This window comes from Camelus ferus, chromosome 3 (genome assembly GCF_009834535.1).
Source record: "Camelus ferus isolate YT-003-E chromosome 3, BCGSAC_Cfer_1.0, whole genome shotgun sequence".
Lineage (NCBI taxonomy): Eukaryota > Metazoa > Chordata > Mammalia > Artiodactyla > Camelidae > Camelus > Camelus ferus.
The window spans coordinates 36450836-36467761 of NC_045698.1; the positions used below are offsets into that span (position 1 = coordinate 36450836).

The 16926-nt window shown below is 40.0% G+C and overlaps 1 protein-coding gene and 1 pseudogene across 6 annotated transcripts in view; one reads left to right on the plus strand and one right to left on the minus strand.

Annotated features, from left to right (window-relative positions):
- ANKRD55 (ankyrin repeat domain 55) overlaps positions 1-16926 on the minus strand; it is a 661295-nt gene that overhangs the window by 64053 nt on the left and 580316 nt on the right. For all 6 annotated transcript variants that reach the window (XM_032472436.1, XM_032472450.1, XM_032472447.1 and 3 more), the window contains one exon: positions 16709-16799. In XM_032472436.1, the coding sequence (XP_032328327.1) occupies positions 16709-16766 (58 nt within the window). In that variant the 5' untranslated portion in view covers positions 16767-16799. The remainder of the gene's footprint in view (positions 1-16708; positions 16800-16926) is intronic.
- On the plus strand, positions 392-7172 carry LOC102511617 (annotated as a pseudogene).

Sequence of the window (16926 nt, forward strand, 5' to 3'; positions counted from 1 at the left end):
GGGCATTCTCCTAACCCAGATTTGTTTATCCTCCCACAGGATTATCCTGGGTGCTTTAGAACAGTGCAGAGATTGTATTTTGGGGGCTGCCTAGAGTGATACACTTTGAGGGAAGATGCCAGGCCTTTGCTACTCCCCAGAGGCTCCATGTAACAATATTGCCACCCACTGGTGATAAAGAGTGTCTGTGGGCCTTGACCTGGGCCCTGGGCCAGGACGCTACCAGTTCTGCTGGTAGAATTAAAAGCCAGTCGGGAACACTCTGGCCAAGCAGGAACAAGTTTAAGGTCATTGATACAGTTGGCTGCCATCAAAACCATGTTAGTTTCATGTGACTCATCCTATATATAACGTGACACACAGCATATACACATGGAGGCAATATAGGAAAATGATAGGAGCACAGGCTCTGGGCCCTAGTCTCCAGAGTTTGAATCCTAACACTGCCACTGCTAGCTGTGTGATCTTGGGTGAGTTACTTAACCTCTCTATTCCCTTTCTTCACTTGTCAAATGGGTAAGAATAGTATTTACTTCGTAGGGTTGTTCTGAGAGCTAAATGAGCTCGTCCACATAAAATGCAATGCCTGCAACAAAGAATTCAAAGCATGTCACTTTTATGTATTATACTTCGACATGGAGAGGAACCTCTGTCTTCTTTTCCCTTAATGAGACTCTTTGCCTTGATCAGCAGGCTGTAGACATTTTGTGAGCTGAAACATTTTGCTATTTCTCATGTTTTCTCCTCCAGTCCCTCAGGGTGTATTGGCTGAGGCTGTAAGAGTGTATTACGAAGTGCCAGTCATATGGGAGGAAGAAAAAGAGTTTCTTTCTAACATTTTAAAGAGAAAAATAGCTCCAAGCTTTCTGCATGTAACAGCTGAGAACAAATACTCAAAGCAACCTTCATGCCGTGGGAGTGGAAAAGAAGGGATTTCATTCTGTGGGGAGGAAGTCTTGCAACAATATTATCTCAAGGGTAAATATCTGGCCACAATCAGGCCTTTCTCCATAACCAGACTTGTGATGCAACACACGTTGTGGTTCTTTGAATCTCAGCATCTTTGTGTTCCTCAGGGTGATTCTTCTGACCTGTGAAAGCCATTCCCTGGTTAGCACCTCTACCGGACATGGGGTGGGGGAGAGTTCTGGCAAGTGGAATTGGCTGTTTTAAGAAGCATGTCTGTATTGAACTTCAGTAATAATGATGCCTCCTTGGAATACATTTTCATAGAATGAACTTTCATTTTAATAATACTAATCCTTAAAGAGATCTCAATTTTTAATGCATAGGACCTTTAGCACATGTGCAATAAATGGATTGATTGATGTAGTATGGGTTTTCTCCCATACTGGAGTCCTGTGGAAATCTTGATATTAAAAGTACTGTGTCAAGAAGTTCTTGGTAAGCAGGCCAATATAAATCTTAGATGACTTTCTTGAAGTAACCTTCATAAAAGTCTGTCTAGCCTTTCTGGCCTTTGGAAATTGAAAAATAAGACAAGTGTTATTTTGCCCACCCTTCCTTTGATTTTCTTTATTTTTTTCTGGATCAAAAGTATGACACTACCCACTTCTTTCACTTTCCAGAAATGGCAGGTGTTCATGTCAGTAATTTGCCTTTTTAACTGCAGACTCTGGAAGGTGAAGAATAGGTGAAGAAGCAGGGTTTGTTTAGTTTTGATAAGACTCAGTTGGACATGACAGCTGTTTTCAAATATTGAAAAAGCTGGAAGAGTTTGGACTTGTTCTCTGTAGATCCAGAGGGAAGAACTAGTTCGGGTGGATAGAAATTGGAATAATTGAGACTTTTAATGACTAGAGCTGCTCAGAACTGGAAGGGATCATCTTGTGAGCTGTGTACTTCTCATCACTACCTACATCTAAGCAGATTCTGATCAGGCATATCTTGGGATACTCTTGAGATGTCTGTATTGAGTGGAAAGTTGACCTCTAAGGTTCCTTCTGTGATTGATATTCTGTGTGTCTTTTGCACATCTGTGGAGAAACAAAAAATTGAATCACCTGCTGTTTATGAACTATTGGGCTGAAACAGATTTGGGGAAGTGGGTCTTCCTTGGGTCCTTTAAAAGGCATCTTCCTAGTGGCCCTCTACAGTGGCCACTTGTAAAATGGTTTTGATCTCCTAAAAATAGTTTAAGAAAACAAATGTAATTTGGGTGCAAGTCTAAGTGTTAGAGACTGAACAAATCTATCACTCTGTAGTTCTTTAGCTTTGCATCACTCCTGAAGCCCTGTTGCAGCCATGTTCAGTCAGCTGGGTTTCCATGGATGTCTTCATTGTCTGGACCCTGCTTTCTACCTCTTCATGACTGTCTCATGGGTTCCTAAAGATATTTGAAGGCAATTGAATGGAATTGCTTCTTACTACATTGGGGCTGTTGCTTTATAAAAGGCACAGAGTAAGACCCAACCTGGTGAATAATTACCCTTCATGTAACCCCACTAGAATTTTGTCAGTGTGGCTTGCTTTTATTACAGAAAAAAAACTCAAACATTAGATAGTAGAAGTTAGAGTAGTGTTGGATACATTGTGGACACTTGATAAATATGTTTATTGATTTAATCAGCATATTCTTTCCCCATTGGCAAATTGAAGAGGAGTAGATACACAAAATGAAAACTCATTCTTCCTAATCCTTAGGAATAGAATTAGGAAAAGTAATGGAAGAAGGTCTTCTTCCTTTAAAGTTTTATAAGGCATATTGCTAGCATTTCAAATAGAGTTGAAATAAATGATCAGCTTCCCTCAATTCTCATGTACTACAGATAAATGGTTAAGTAAGGCGGGTTTAAATTATATTGTCAGGGCTGTATGTAATATTGTGAGTTCTGAAAAAGGAACAACAGAAATGACTTCTCAGTAACCAAGAGATTTGACTTTTCAGTTAAATCTCATAAAGAGCCTTCTTTTTGACCAACTAACATATCAGCCAAGTGTGTTACTCTGGGTTCAGTTCTCTATTTTGTAAAATGAGGTTGACTGCACCCCTGGATCTCAACCCTGGTTTAACATTAGAATAACCTTGGGAGATTAGAATAAACCTGATGCCTGAGAACTAACCCCAGATATTTTGATTTAATTGATCTGACATTTTATAAGTTATTTCATTTTGGATTACAAAAATTATGAGAATACAGATAAGAAGAAAATACGTACTCAAGGAAAATCACCATTAAGATGTTGATGTGCTGTATGGACTTGTCTTAGTGGCAGGTGGGCTTGCTTCCCGCCCACCTTCCATCCTGGAGCCTCTGTTCCTCTACCTGCTTGTGTAATGCAGTACGGGAGTGGGGAGAAATGCTAGCGGGAATGTGCAGTTGTGAGCCTCTGCTTTTTCAGTCTCCCCACTCAAAATCTAATCTGTCTCCTGCCCCCCATTCTGCACCCAAAATGGACATGACTGAAAACAAGTAAGCTAACCCAAAGGGCATATAAAAGTTCCCAAGGAACAAGCATAAGAGTTACAAGGTACAAAAGCTGTGAGGCTAGGAGGCATAGAACAGGAGGAGAAAGTTCTGGAAAGTGCTACAGCCTGGGGTGGGTAGCACCCTAGGACAGTGGACTCGTGTCTGTGGCTGAAGCCTGGGGGCACTGGCTGCTGGTGGGGCAGGACTAGCTGACCAGGGTAGCAATGCAAATCCCAAATTTCCCACACTGTGATCTTTCTATGGATTAGAATACAATCATAGAACTTGAAGAAAATGACTGAAATTTTCTGAGATCCAGTGTAAGTGTGGCTAACACTCAGGCCATTTTGTTACTCATTTATTAAGTAAATCTTTGTCTCTCTTCCCACTCTGAATTCTTCCACAATAAGGGATCAGATCAAGAGCGATATTAAAAGGATCTAATGACTGGTTTGTCAGGTCCCCCATCAGAACAGAGGCAGGCCTAACTGCTGGAGCAGGATTGATAACTTTTTAGGTGCTGGATTGTGGGTAGAATGTGTGTGAGAGAGTGTGTGTGTGAGAGAGTGTGTGTGTGTGTGTGTGTGTGTGTCCCTGGGGAATGGCTGGAGCAATCCCTACTGATATGAGGATATAGAGTATTTTAATATTGTAACAACCAGTGAATAATAGTTCTAAGCATAGTGCTAGAGTTACATTTTACAGAAAAAAAAATCACGCTGTACATATAATTTTGATTTTTGCTCTTTTTCAAAAACTTAATATTTGGATCATAAATATTTTTCCATGTTATAAGGTAAGATTTAAAAATGTTATTTATAAAGTGTGGCATAAAATCCCATTAGTACAGTTGATTTAATCATTCTTATTATTGAACATTTAAATTATTTTCCTTTAGGGGGAATTATTAATTCTGTGGCTATTCCAAATAATGCTGTAACATTCTCACACATATGTCTTTTTGTGCATCTTTGATTATTTCCTTTGGACCCATTCTTAGAAGTGAACTTGGGAATCAATGGATCTGATTCTGCCAAATTGCCCTACAGAAAGGTTCACCCAACACATCCTCCCCAAGGAGGGCTTGAGAGCATACATTTCACCTCATTCTTAATGATACTGTGCATTATTGTTCCTTAAAAATTAATGTTGATGTGGAAGAAGGAAAATAGTTTACCATTTTCAATGATCATTACTTTTATTGATCCTGAGAGAGAAGTTTTTTCATATGTCTATGGCCATTTCATGAATTATTTATTGGTGTCCTTTACATATTATCTCAAGGTATTTGTCTTTATCTAATTTATCTAATTTCTAGATACGTTAAGAACACTAGCTCTACATCTGTTACCTATGCTGTAGTTACTTTTCTTGGTTTTCCGCTTAAGTTCTCCAATTGTTTTGTTGGTTTTTAAAAAATACATTTTCAAAATCTATGGACATCACATTTATGATTCATTGCTTTTATGATTAAAATGGTCATAACCATCATAAAAGGTTGGAACCTTATACTTATTTATTTGTTAACATTTAGCTATAATTAATATATGAGACTTTTAAGCTTTATTTTTGTATGCCGCAATTATTTTTTCCCCAAATATTGGCTAATCCTCCCTCTCCTTACTAATGTGTAATGGCAACCTTACCGTATAGTACTCATTCATTATTAACACCTTGGAAGAGACTCCTCCTACAGCCCACTCACTGGAAGTGTGGCTTGGAAGGCAGGGATCCCAGAGCTACCTTCTCTGTAGTGGTGTATACATGAATTTGGGGATATGGCTAAAGTGCACCTCAGTCACATTCCGCAGAGTCTTGTGGTCTGTCTATAGTCAAGGTATTTAGCTTTTCTGTGCTTCCTCCAGTTTTGAATTCTAGAATTCTGAGTAGCATATTTAAAGGAATTAAAAAACTTAGAACAATCCTAAAGTTAGCAAAAATTGCAATACAATCACTTCTATGGCAAAACAATGTCTCCCAGTAGCTACGAAAGCATCCACAGTTATGGCACTGCTCCCAAGGGTCTCTGTCACCGTCTGAATGACAATCATGATGATGGTCAACAACTATGCCATGCTTATTATGCGCCAGGCACTATGCTAAACCTTTTCTGTAAATCAACTCATTTAATTCTCACCTTATGAGAATTAATGTCATTTTATGGACTGGGAAACTGAGGCACAGGGCAGGAAGGGGACTTCCGCAAAGTTACACAGGAAGTAGGTGGTGAAACTCAGATAAGACTGTAGGCTGTTGGGCCTGAGAGCCTATCCTGTGACCAGTGTGCACTATTATCTATCACTGTCCGTTCACTCAGGAGGCAAAGCCCTCATATATTCCAGAGAACTTGTGACCCTTAGTGCTGGACAGCATTCCACATTCCATTCTCTTGTACTCACAGCAGACTGTACTCTACTCTCCTCAAGCTGTGTGGCTCAGCATTCTGCTGGACAGACATTACTATGCTAGAGTTTATACTCATTTGTAGCAAATCAAAATATACACACTAATTGAAAATTGGAAACGCATCTTTTAAGAGCTGGTTTTACACAAGGGAGAGAATTAAAGTTAGTGGTAATAGCATACTCATATGAGGTTGAGTGAATTCCTTTAAAATGTTAAGATAAATGTCAAATGACCAAGGAACAAAAAATTCTCATACTGAAGTACAGAAAAAGAGAGTTCTCCCAGCTCCTTTGACGTGTGCCTCCCTTGGGTAAGTCCTTTTCTCACAGCGTGGCCCCAAACACCAGTCTGCACTTCCACCTCGAGCCAGAAACCAAAGAAACCGAGACTGACTCCTGCCCCCAGGCCCAAGGGAACATGAAGCCTCTCCGAACTTGCCGAAGGAAGAAAAAGCACAACAGGAAGCAACTGAACATACTGGTGAAGTACAAAATGAATAGACAGACTTAATGAACAGCTAGTGAGGAAATTTTGAAAGTAGATCAGAAATATAACAAACCCTGCCAACCATTTTTCTCAGAAGAGGTAGGAACTGATCACCAAAATCCCAAATTTGGGGGTAGGAACATTTGTCAGCCATCCACAAGTGTCTGCATTGCTTAGGGAGGAGGATGAAGAGGTGCTGCATTATTTGACAAGAGTTGAAGTGACAGAATTTGAAGACATTAAATCAGGTTACAGAATAGATTTTTATTTTGATCAAAACTCTTACTTCGAAAATAAAGTTCTCTCAAAAGAATTTCATCTGAATGAGAGTGGTGATCTATCTTCAAAGTCCACTGAAATCAAATGGAAATCTGGAAAGGATTTGATGAAATGTTCAAGACAAACAGAATAAAGCTGGTAGAAAGAGACAGCATGAGGAACCTGAGAGCTTCTTCACCTGGTTTACTGATCATTCTGGTGCAGGTGCTGATGAGTTAGGAGAGGTCATCAAAGATGGTGTTTGGCCAAATCTATTACAGTACTACTTGGTTCCTGACATGGATGATGGGGAAAGAGAAGAAAAAAGTGATGATGATGAAGAAGAAGGAAGATACTGATGAAGAAGGGGCTGAGGATGAAGGTGAATAAGATGAAATGATGAGATGGCAAAGAAGGAGAGGAAGATGAAGGAGCAGATGTCTAATGGAACACTGATGGATTCCAACCTTTAAAAAATTTTTTTCTACAGTCCCTGGGAGCAAATTGCAGTCTTTTCATTTATTTTTCTCTCCTCTTGTGCTCAGTCATCCTGCTTCTGAGGTCTCTTTTCTCCTTTTTTTAAAAATTTTTTTAACATTTTTTTATTGATTTATAATCATTTCACAATGTTGTGTCAAATTCCAGTGTAGAGCACAGTTTTTCAGTTATACCTGAACATATATATATTCATTGTCACATTTCTCTGTGAGCTACCATAAGATCTTGTATATATTTCCCTGTGCTATACAGTATAATCTTGTTTATCTATTCTATATTTTGAAATCCCAGTCTTTTCTCCTTGATACCATGGTTCTCAACTTGTTTGGGGGGGGAAATACCTTGAGCAGAATTCAATGGGAAAAGAATCTCTACCCTTTTCTGTTCCAAATTCATTTTTATCCCTTCTTGTCTCAACAAAAACTTTATGGGATTAACACCATCATGCTCTGTGGGAAAAAATAAAAACCTTCTGCTCCCTTAGCTCTGCTGGAAGCTGGAGGGTGCTAGGCCCTGGGTAGTAGTGCATAGAATTCTAACTTTTTCCCTCCTTTCTCTGCATATTGTTTAAAAAAAGAAAAAAAAAACCTAGAAAAATAAAAGGGATTATAGAAGGTCAGCAAAGGGTGGGTTTGAGATGTTTGGGTGGGTTAAATGGGCATTTTGACAACATGGCTTCTCCTTTGTTATGTTTAATTGTGATGTTTAATGGACACTGTTGCAGTTTAAAATGGCATTTTAAAATTAAAATTCTCTCCTAATGATGATTTGAGCCCTGCCACTCGATGGGAGAATCAGCAGAATATATAGGATCTTATTTGTAATTGACATTCTCTATTGTAATTTTGTTCCTATTTAAAATTTTTCTTTTTGTTTCACAGAAAAGGAAAGATGATGCTCAGTTTTAAACCTTAAAAGCGTACAAGTTGTTTTTTTACAATAAAACTAAATGTGTACACAAAGAAAAAAAAGAAAAACAAGAAAAGTGAAAATTTTCTAATTATTATATGGATTCATTTTTAAGTTTAATGTCATTTCAGTAAGAGTTCCAACAGGTTTTTTTTGAGGGGGTGGTGAGCTCAGAAAAATGATACTAATTTTCATTTGTAAAAATAAATGGATAACTTTATGCTTTAATGAAGAAACAAAGACTATAGTTAAGTATTTGCTTATTTGTACATAGAATGTCAGTAAGGATGCAGAAGAAACTGCTCACATTGTTTGCCTCCAGGAGGGGATTTGAACGGCTGAAGGAGTTGGGGTGGGAGGAGACTTTTCACTATACATTGTTTTACACCCTGAAATTGCATGAATGTATTATCATTCTAAAAGCAAAAACAAACAAAAAGAGGAAACAAAAAATGGGTAAAAATATCCAGTAAAATTGGAAAGAAAAGTATTCAGGGAGGATTCCTCTATCAAATAGTAAAACATTATGAAACTATAATAATTTAAACAGTGAGATTGTGCCTCAAGACTAGATATTCCTAGAACAGCATAGAAAGTTTAGAAATCTGCCTGGCACCAGCATGGAATATGGAAGCTAACAGGTAGGCTGGCTTTTAAGCAGTGGGATGAGTTTTATCTAGAAGGTAAGTCTTAGACTCAGAGGACAGAACACTAGAAACAGAGGAAAGGGAAAGTGGAAGTACTGCAAGACCTACAAGCTATCTAGAGAATTATTTTCCTTCTGATGTGGTTCAGGAAAACCACAGAATTTGCTCAGGCAATTCTGCCCCTCCCAATTTCCAAATAAAAAAAGGGTGCTATGCTGTGAATTCATTACAAAGGGGGAGACAGCTTAAGGAGTGGATGTTCTCTTGACCTGGGAAGACCGGTTGCCCATGTGACCTTAGGTAGGACATTTATAAGAATCACTAGCACTTTCTAAGTGATTACTCTGGGCCAGGCATGGCTCCAAGTGCTTTGTACGTACTATGTCATTGAATCTTAGAATCCTCTGAAGATTGTTACAACCATCTTTGTAACAATCCTGTAACCACCACTTGCACTAACTGAGTGATGACATGGGCCAGCAACGGTTATAGGTGTTTTGCATGTATTCATTAATTCAATCCTTACAAACAATCTTTGCAGTAGCACCATCTTAACCGACAAGGTAAGAAAATGAGGTACAGAGATGTTAAACAGCTGGGTCACACAGCATGTGTCACTGGCAAGACCCATTAAAAATTCATGGGAAATGAAAATAGAATCTGAGTAACAAAATAAGGTCTAACCTTTTAAATTTCTCCTTTATGCTTAGTCTGGTTTCATTTGCTCCTAGGGGGCCGTGTGCAGAGGCACTGCCCGCAACTCTTCAGACCAGAGTTCCTGGTACAAGACGTCTGTGCTTACACCTCAGCTCAGTAGACTGTGTGCAGAAGTCCACGCACAGCACAATTCAAGATGGCGAGGCGGCGGCTGGCCCTGTGCAGAGACGCTGGCCATGCACCGCGGTCTGGAGCGTGAGCTGCACAGCTGCGCCTGTCCCGCGAGAGTTCAGCCCCTCCCCGCGGACCAGAATCTATAACACAGCCCCGCCCACAGCGTGTGGGAGACCCTGTGCTCTAGCGCGAGAGCTTGCACCTCTCCATTCTTTGACCAGAGAATAAAACTTTCCTTTGTTTCTGAACAGTGGGCAGGAGGACTCTTGCTGGGGCCTGACTGGAAAGGGTCAGTGACATGAGTGGCAGCACCGGGACTTGAACCCTTTGGTTCAGCTTCAGTGGCCATTACACTTCACTACACAGTACCACCGCTAACCCCTCTGTATTAGTTTTCACATATAAAAAGTAAGGGAGTTAGATTACACATTCACTGAATTCCTTTCAATTCTCCAAGTTACTATTTTAAGACAACACTTCCAGGATCCATCCTTAAGTTGGTTTCCACTGTGACCACCTGAAACCAGATACCTGAGAGCCCATCTCGACTCCTCTCTATAGTGGTCGTGCTGAGTCAGCCAAAGTGAAGCCAAAACTCTAGCAGACCGTTTCTCAATAGCACCAAGTAAGGAGGATAAATGTATCAATTCAGATGAATTTCAGGTGTTCCTTCTATGGTTCTTAAGAAATAAAATTTAAAAAAAACAAAACAAAACACCGGACTGTGTTCTGATTTACTGTGGTGAGTTGAAGAACAAAGAAATGTTCTCAGAATTACCCAGGATCAAAGCTTAGGATGTCAAGGTTAAAATACTTCTTTCCCCTTTTTATCAACTGTTGTTTATGTGCGACCTTGTTTACAGGATCAGGGCTCTCTGGACACTCTCTAGGAGAAACCTTAACCTGTTGCTGCACAGAACAAACGGGTTGAGTAAGAAAATGATGAAGAACCTGGGTTCTGAAGCGTCTGTGGTGGAAGCCAAGTCCTGACCTTGCAAATCTCCAGTTCCCATCACATTAGTTCCACAGGTCACCTTCCAGTGTCATTCTACCCTTTTAGCTCCTCCTCCTCCTAGGATGCCATGGAGACTGGATCCACTCCTACCCTGGAAGAGGTGAGCCTGTCACTAAGCTGAGCTCACTGGGCAGAACTTGCTGCCAACGGAAGCCCAGCCCTGGGGAGACACAGCGGCTTGAGCAAATCTAGTCACCATCACCTTTCTTTTCCTTCCTGCTAGAGTCATGAAAGGGTGGGCTATCAGAATCCAAAAAGTATAATTTCATGGTGAATAGGAGTTTGAGGAAGGCTTGGGCATTAGAAGCCTAGCCAGAGTTAAAATGGCAGCTTTGCCCTTGTCTTGTGTGGCCTTGGGCAAGTCATGTAACCTCAGATGGACTAGAAATGGAATGTATCTCTAGGCTGTGCCAAGGATCAAATGAGATAATAGGAGTAAAAAGTTTAACTCAGTGGTGGCACATGGGAGCTGCTTAATAAACCAGAGTTGTCACTCATCTTCTGATTATTGATACTGGTTATATACTTGGCCTGATCTCCTCTGATTCCCTTTGGAAACTATTCCCCACCCCCACATCGGGGGTGAGTTGCTGAGGGTCCACCTTGGCAGCCGAGAAGCTGGGAACAGGCCGGGGCTAAGAGACTCTGAAGAACAGAGCCCTTTGCTAGGTAAGAGAATGTAACACTTTCTATACTGAATTCTTCTTTGTATTTCTTGACTATTTGAAGGTGCTGATACTTCCTGATATTTTACAATTCGGAAGAAACCCAGTATTTTAAAACACTCTGTAAGAACTGGGTGATAGCTAATAGTGCAACACCTGTAACCTCAAATGACCATTTAAAAGGATTTAAACCACATTGTGATAACCTGAGATGGAAACATCACCCATGTGGTATTCTGGCCAGGAAGTAATTACCTAAGTCTAGTCATGAGGGAGCGTCAGACAAACCCATAAGGAGAAACTCAGTATTAAAAAAAGAGAGAGATAGACTAATTCAAAAATGTTAATGTCAAAAACGACAAAGAAAGCCTGCAGAAATGTTTCAGATTAAAGGAGACTAAAGAGATGCGACAACTAAATGTAGTACCTAATTCTAGACTGAATCCTGTACTCGAGGGTAGGGGGAAATGGTGTAAATGACATTATTGGATCAAGAGACAAAACTGGAATGCAGGCAGATGAGATAAAAGCATACAAACATATACGCAAATGTATACATACATATATAGAGAGGGGCAGAGACAGAGATACATAGAGACAGAGAGATGTAGGGACAGACACAGAGAAAGAGCTAACAATAAAGCAAATGGGGTAAAATGTTAAATGTAAAAGATATACAGTGTTCTTTATACTATTCTTACAACATTTCTTTAAGTTTGAAATTATTTTCAAACCAAAAGTTAAAAAAGCATTAGGATACTATTAAATATTATATGTATATAGTTTAAAATTCTGATGACACCTTTAGAAATGGAAATACTTTCCATAGACTGTATATCTTTCCTTCATTTCCTCCCCTGATATACCCACTCAAACAGCAGTAACCTCACCAATAAGCAACACAGATTTTAAGTTTTACAAAGAGAAAACAAACTTAAGGGCCCTTATTAAGCACACAAACCTACCTATTAGTTGAAAATTAATGTGAGGTAAAACCACCACAATTTTAAGGGATAAACAGGAAAATCTGAGATGTAGCTCATTCATGATGTAAGAATTCTCAAAACCAGCATCACTTTGCACTGAATGATTGACAGGCTTCCTAAAAGTGTGCCAAACATCTGAGCCCTGGTTGGATGTAGTCTTTCTGCAAGACAGTGTCTAGCCTGTACCCATCTTTTTACACCAGCCTTGGACCTTAGTGCATCCAGACCATTATTTTCTCACCTGTCCCATAGTTTGGCATGGGTGAGATATTTGTTTCTCTACTTGCTTGGTAGTAAAAAGGTAATAAAAACAGTGACAAGTTTAGTGGTTTTTCTTTTAGGCTCCACTAAAATATCATTGCATCAAAGGGAAAATCCATAAATAGTAGTTACCCAACACTGTTGTTTAATAATTACCAAGGAAATGTGGAGTTAATAAATAGGGATGATAGGGAAAGCTCAGTGTGGTGACTCAGTTGACCTCTGGACAAGGGGCTGAGTTGAGGGTTTGCCCTCTGAAGTTGATCTTGCAAAGGAGTGGGACACAACACCAGAGTGGATTCAGGAGATCTGGCTGAGCAGGTTCATTCTCTCTGCACACCACTCCCACTTTCTTCTTCCTGGGATGCATACTTGGGTCCTATTCCCAAGGACACTAGGGCTGTTCTGTGGCAAAGCATCCTGAAAATGTCACCACTCTCCTCATCCCCAATCCACTGAATCACTTTCAGTTTCAGGGTTCTCTAAGGCTGTAAATGGGAATTGTTTGGGTAAGATCACTCAGGGTCCAGGAGAGGGGCCAGGAGCGGATTGGCCTGTTACAACCTTGGTTTTTTTGGGGGAAGGGGGGTAGGTAATTAGGTCTACTTATTTATTTATTTTTCAGAGGAGGTACTGGGGATTGAACCCAGGACCTCATGCATGCTAAGCATGTGCTCTATCACTTGAGCTATACCCTTACCCCGCCACATACATCTTGATTTCCTACTTCTGGCCTCCAGAACTGGGGGAGATTATCATTCTGTTGTTTGAAGTCACCCAGCTTGTAGTAATTTGTTACGGCTGCCCTAGGACAGGGATGCTCTGTGTTAATATGGGCTGAAGGGCAAACCCCTCCTTCGCTTTCTCTCTACAGCTCTACTGGAGGAAAAACCTGTGAGGGTGGGCCTCAGCCCTGACAGGTGCCTGCAAACACACTGCGAGGCCCCATCCAACATTCTTCACAGAGCCTGAGCAGGGCAGGGGTGGGTGAGGCCCTTGGGACCACCCCCTCTTGTTCTCATTTTCTCCCTGAGGCCTGGGTTCCTCCAGAAGGCAGAGTTTAGCACACAAATATCTTTACTTACATAACGCCTCAGCTTCAATAAACCTCTGTGTTCTGTAGTAAATGATTTTACTACAGGTCGTTTCCTGCATGTGGGCTTTGAGAGGGAAGAGAGCCAGGAAGAACACGTGGGACCAGAGAGATGTTGCTATGGTGAAAGCAAGAAGCACAAAGTGGGAGTGGAGGGCTCTGCAGACCCCAGCTTCCTCCCTCACAGCTTCACAAAACAAGCCAGAGACTTGGCCTCAGTCCCCTCCGCCAGGTAGGTAATTCAGTCTTTCAGCCTCCCAGCAACACTGCAACTATATGATATTATCCACATTTTACAGATGAGAAGATCCAGTTTGTCCAAGTTCATGCAAATGGTATGAGGACTGAGACAGGGCTTGAGCAAATGTCTACCTGTCTCCAAGCCCCTGGCATAGGGTTGTCTTATCATCACTGTTAAAAGGAAATACAGAAAAATGCAGTTGGAGGGATTAAGACCTGCCAAATCCACCTGGTTTGGGTCTGAGCCCTGGAGGTTATTATGCATCATATTTTCAGTGCTGACTATTCTCTGGTTAACCATAAGCCAGAGCTGTCTGAGTCCTACCCTCCACCTCAAAGTAGCTGTTAAGACCAGAGGTTGCCCATGAAAAGAAGCTCCTATTCTGTTATATGGATAGAGAACACCTGTGTCTCAGTCACCTGTTACTAATTAGCTGTGTGTTATTGTCATAAAAGAACTCACCTTTAAACCTCTCTGGGCTTCACTTTTCCCATCTGAGATGTTAGGGGGATGGATGGAATGAGTTGTTGTCAATCTTTTTGTACATTGGAACTTCCTGGGGAGTTTGTCAGGCTGTGGCCCACACCTATTAAATTGGAGTTTCCAGAGGTGGGATCCAGGCATCAGCATTTTCAAAAACTGTCCAGGTGATTTTTATGCATGGCCAAGTTTGAGAACCAGTGGGTTATAAGACTTCTAAGATCTTTCCAGATGTAATGTCTTTTGTCAACGTCTGCATGTGAAGCTAGCGGCCTTTTAGAGTTTTGATCCCCTAGATATTAGGAATTCACAGAAAACCCTCTACTAAAGCCCCATCCACACTCAACATTTCGAGAGAAAGTCACTTTACCATGGTTTTGCCCAACAGTATGGTATTTAAAATCTATGAACTTGTCTAAACCTATTATGGCCTTTCATGTTGTTAAGAAGGTGGAAGGATTCATGTGATAATAGAACTATTCAGGTATTTAATTATTATTTTAGGGGTTGTTCTGAATGGTACCCTGGAGTTCTAAAAAAATTAATTAATGTAATCTAGTCAACTGGCCTTAACTAAACCCTCATTTGTTCTGAGGACCATGAAATTCAACCTAGAGATAGAGAGGTGAATAGTCTTTCACATTTGAGGAACTCACACTCCAGGGTGGTAGTAAGTGTAACAGTAATAATAATAACAAAAGCAGCCACATTTGGAAATTACTTAGGCAAAGTACATCAGGTAATGTGACAGTGCTTTTTGTACATCACTTTAGACTGTTACAACAGTCTTGCTAGGTAAGCATAATTTTCTCTATTTTATTGCTGAGGAAACTAAGGCCCAGAGAGGTCAGGTAACCTGATAAGGTCACACAGCTAAGAAGCCATTGTTCTGCCATTTCAGCCTATGTCTCCCATGCTATTTCCACCATACCACAGCACCTTTACAGAGAAATGATCGAGATACAGAGATAGAGGTGGCAGGGAGAGGGTTAACGTACAAGGGGGAGAATTGGGCCTATGGTGGAGAAATAACTGAATTGCTCACCTGAAAGGTACTATAAGAAACTAAATATTATAAATTAATATTTTAACTATGTTTTGGGCTCAGTCTTGTTAGAATACACAACACTGGAACAGATGAATTCATTATGAAGTTCTCTGCAGTCATTTCTAGCTCCCTCAGAGCTGGTCTTAAAGAATAAACCCACTGTGTTATTCTTTGGATTGCATAGTTCAACAATGTCATTTTTAGCCAGTATGAGGTCTTTGGATCTAAACATATTTTCACTTTTGCTGATTGCCATCAGTGATACAAACTGTACAAAGGGGAAAGGATGTGGGCACAGCTGTAGCAATCACTTTCTCTATGATGTTTATATCCAAACGCAGTGTGAACTAGCACATTCTGAAGATGCATACACACACACAGTAGTTACTCAGAAATCTAAATGTAAATCTATAACTTGACAAAGCACTGAACTAAAATAATTCACTCATGAAGCCAGATGTAGCTTGAAGGGTAGGTAGTAAACACACTATGGCCTGAAGCAGGAAAAGGAAAAAAGAAAGAAGCAATGAATTTTCTTAGTGAGGCTTTCACAAACAATGATTTTCACATTGTAGCCAAAACAAGTAAATGACCAAAGGATCCTAAGATCCTGAGGAATATTCAGAGATTATTGAAAGTGGTTTAAATACCAGATTTTAAAAAAATCTTCTAAAAAATTTATTACATTTAAAGAGTGGAAATTTCCTATACATACAGAGAAAAGGTGCGTAATTACACATATGTGTTACATATATACACACACACACACTTCATATACAAAATGTACACACAAGACTGTATGGCTGAATACATGTTTTTTATAAGGACAGGCAAATTTCACAGCATTCTTTTCATGTGGAAAATTACCTCCACTCTGGAAATGATGAGCAAGAAAGATACATCCTTTTACCACAAATAATAACATAGTGGTAAGTCATTACACAACCTCAGATGAAGTAATATATCAACTATAGCACAAATTTGGACAACATCTATTCCTAAAGGGAATGAAGAGATATTTACAAAACTAGCAATGAGATACTGGGTTAATACACTGAAAAGGTATACACGATTTTTATATTACTTATTATAATATATATATTTTAAAATATTTGAGTAAAAAGCTAATGGAGAATAAAGATGATCCTATCTGAAACAGTTGGTGTGCTTGAAACCTAATTTTTAAAATTTGTAGGTAGGAGCACTTTAAAAAGGCTAACAGACCATAAGCTTTTTCCCTTCCAAATGCTTATCAAATAAGAAGTAAACATTTAGAACAGCTTTGTTTCCTATGTGAAATCCATTTTCCACATCACACACACACACACACACACACACACACACACACACACACACACACACACACTACTCTTTCTCCCTCTACAACTGCAAATCCCTACCATTGGACTAAAAATGCAAAGAACCAAAGGATGAGTTAAAGCAGCGTTTTTACCTTTTTGCTGATCAAACACAGATGGAGTGCTGAAATCCATGGTTGCCTGTCTCATCATTTACCATCAGAATGGCAAAAAGCATCCAGGTCGCTAGAGAGGAAAAAAAGCACCATCTCACACGTTACAGTCAACACAACAGTCAGATATAGCATCCCTTGCCAAGACCTCTGTTTGAGAATTAAATGTGCATTAGAGCTGCAGGTCGTTGTCAAGGCAA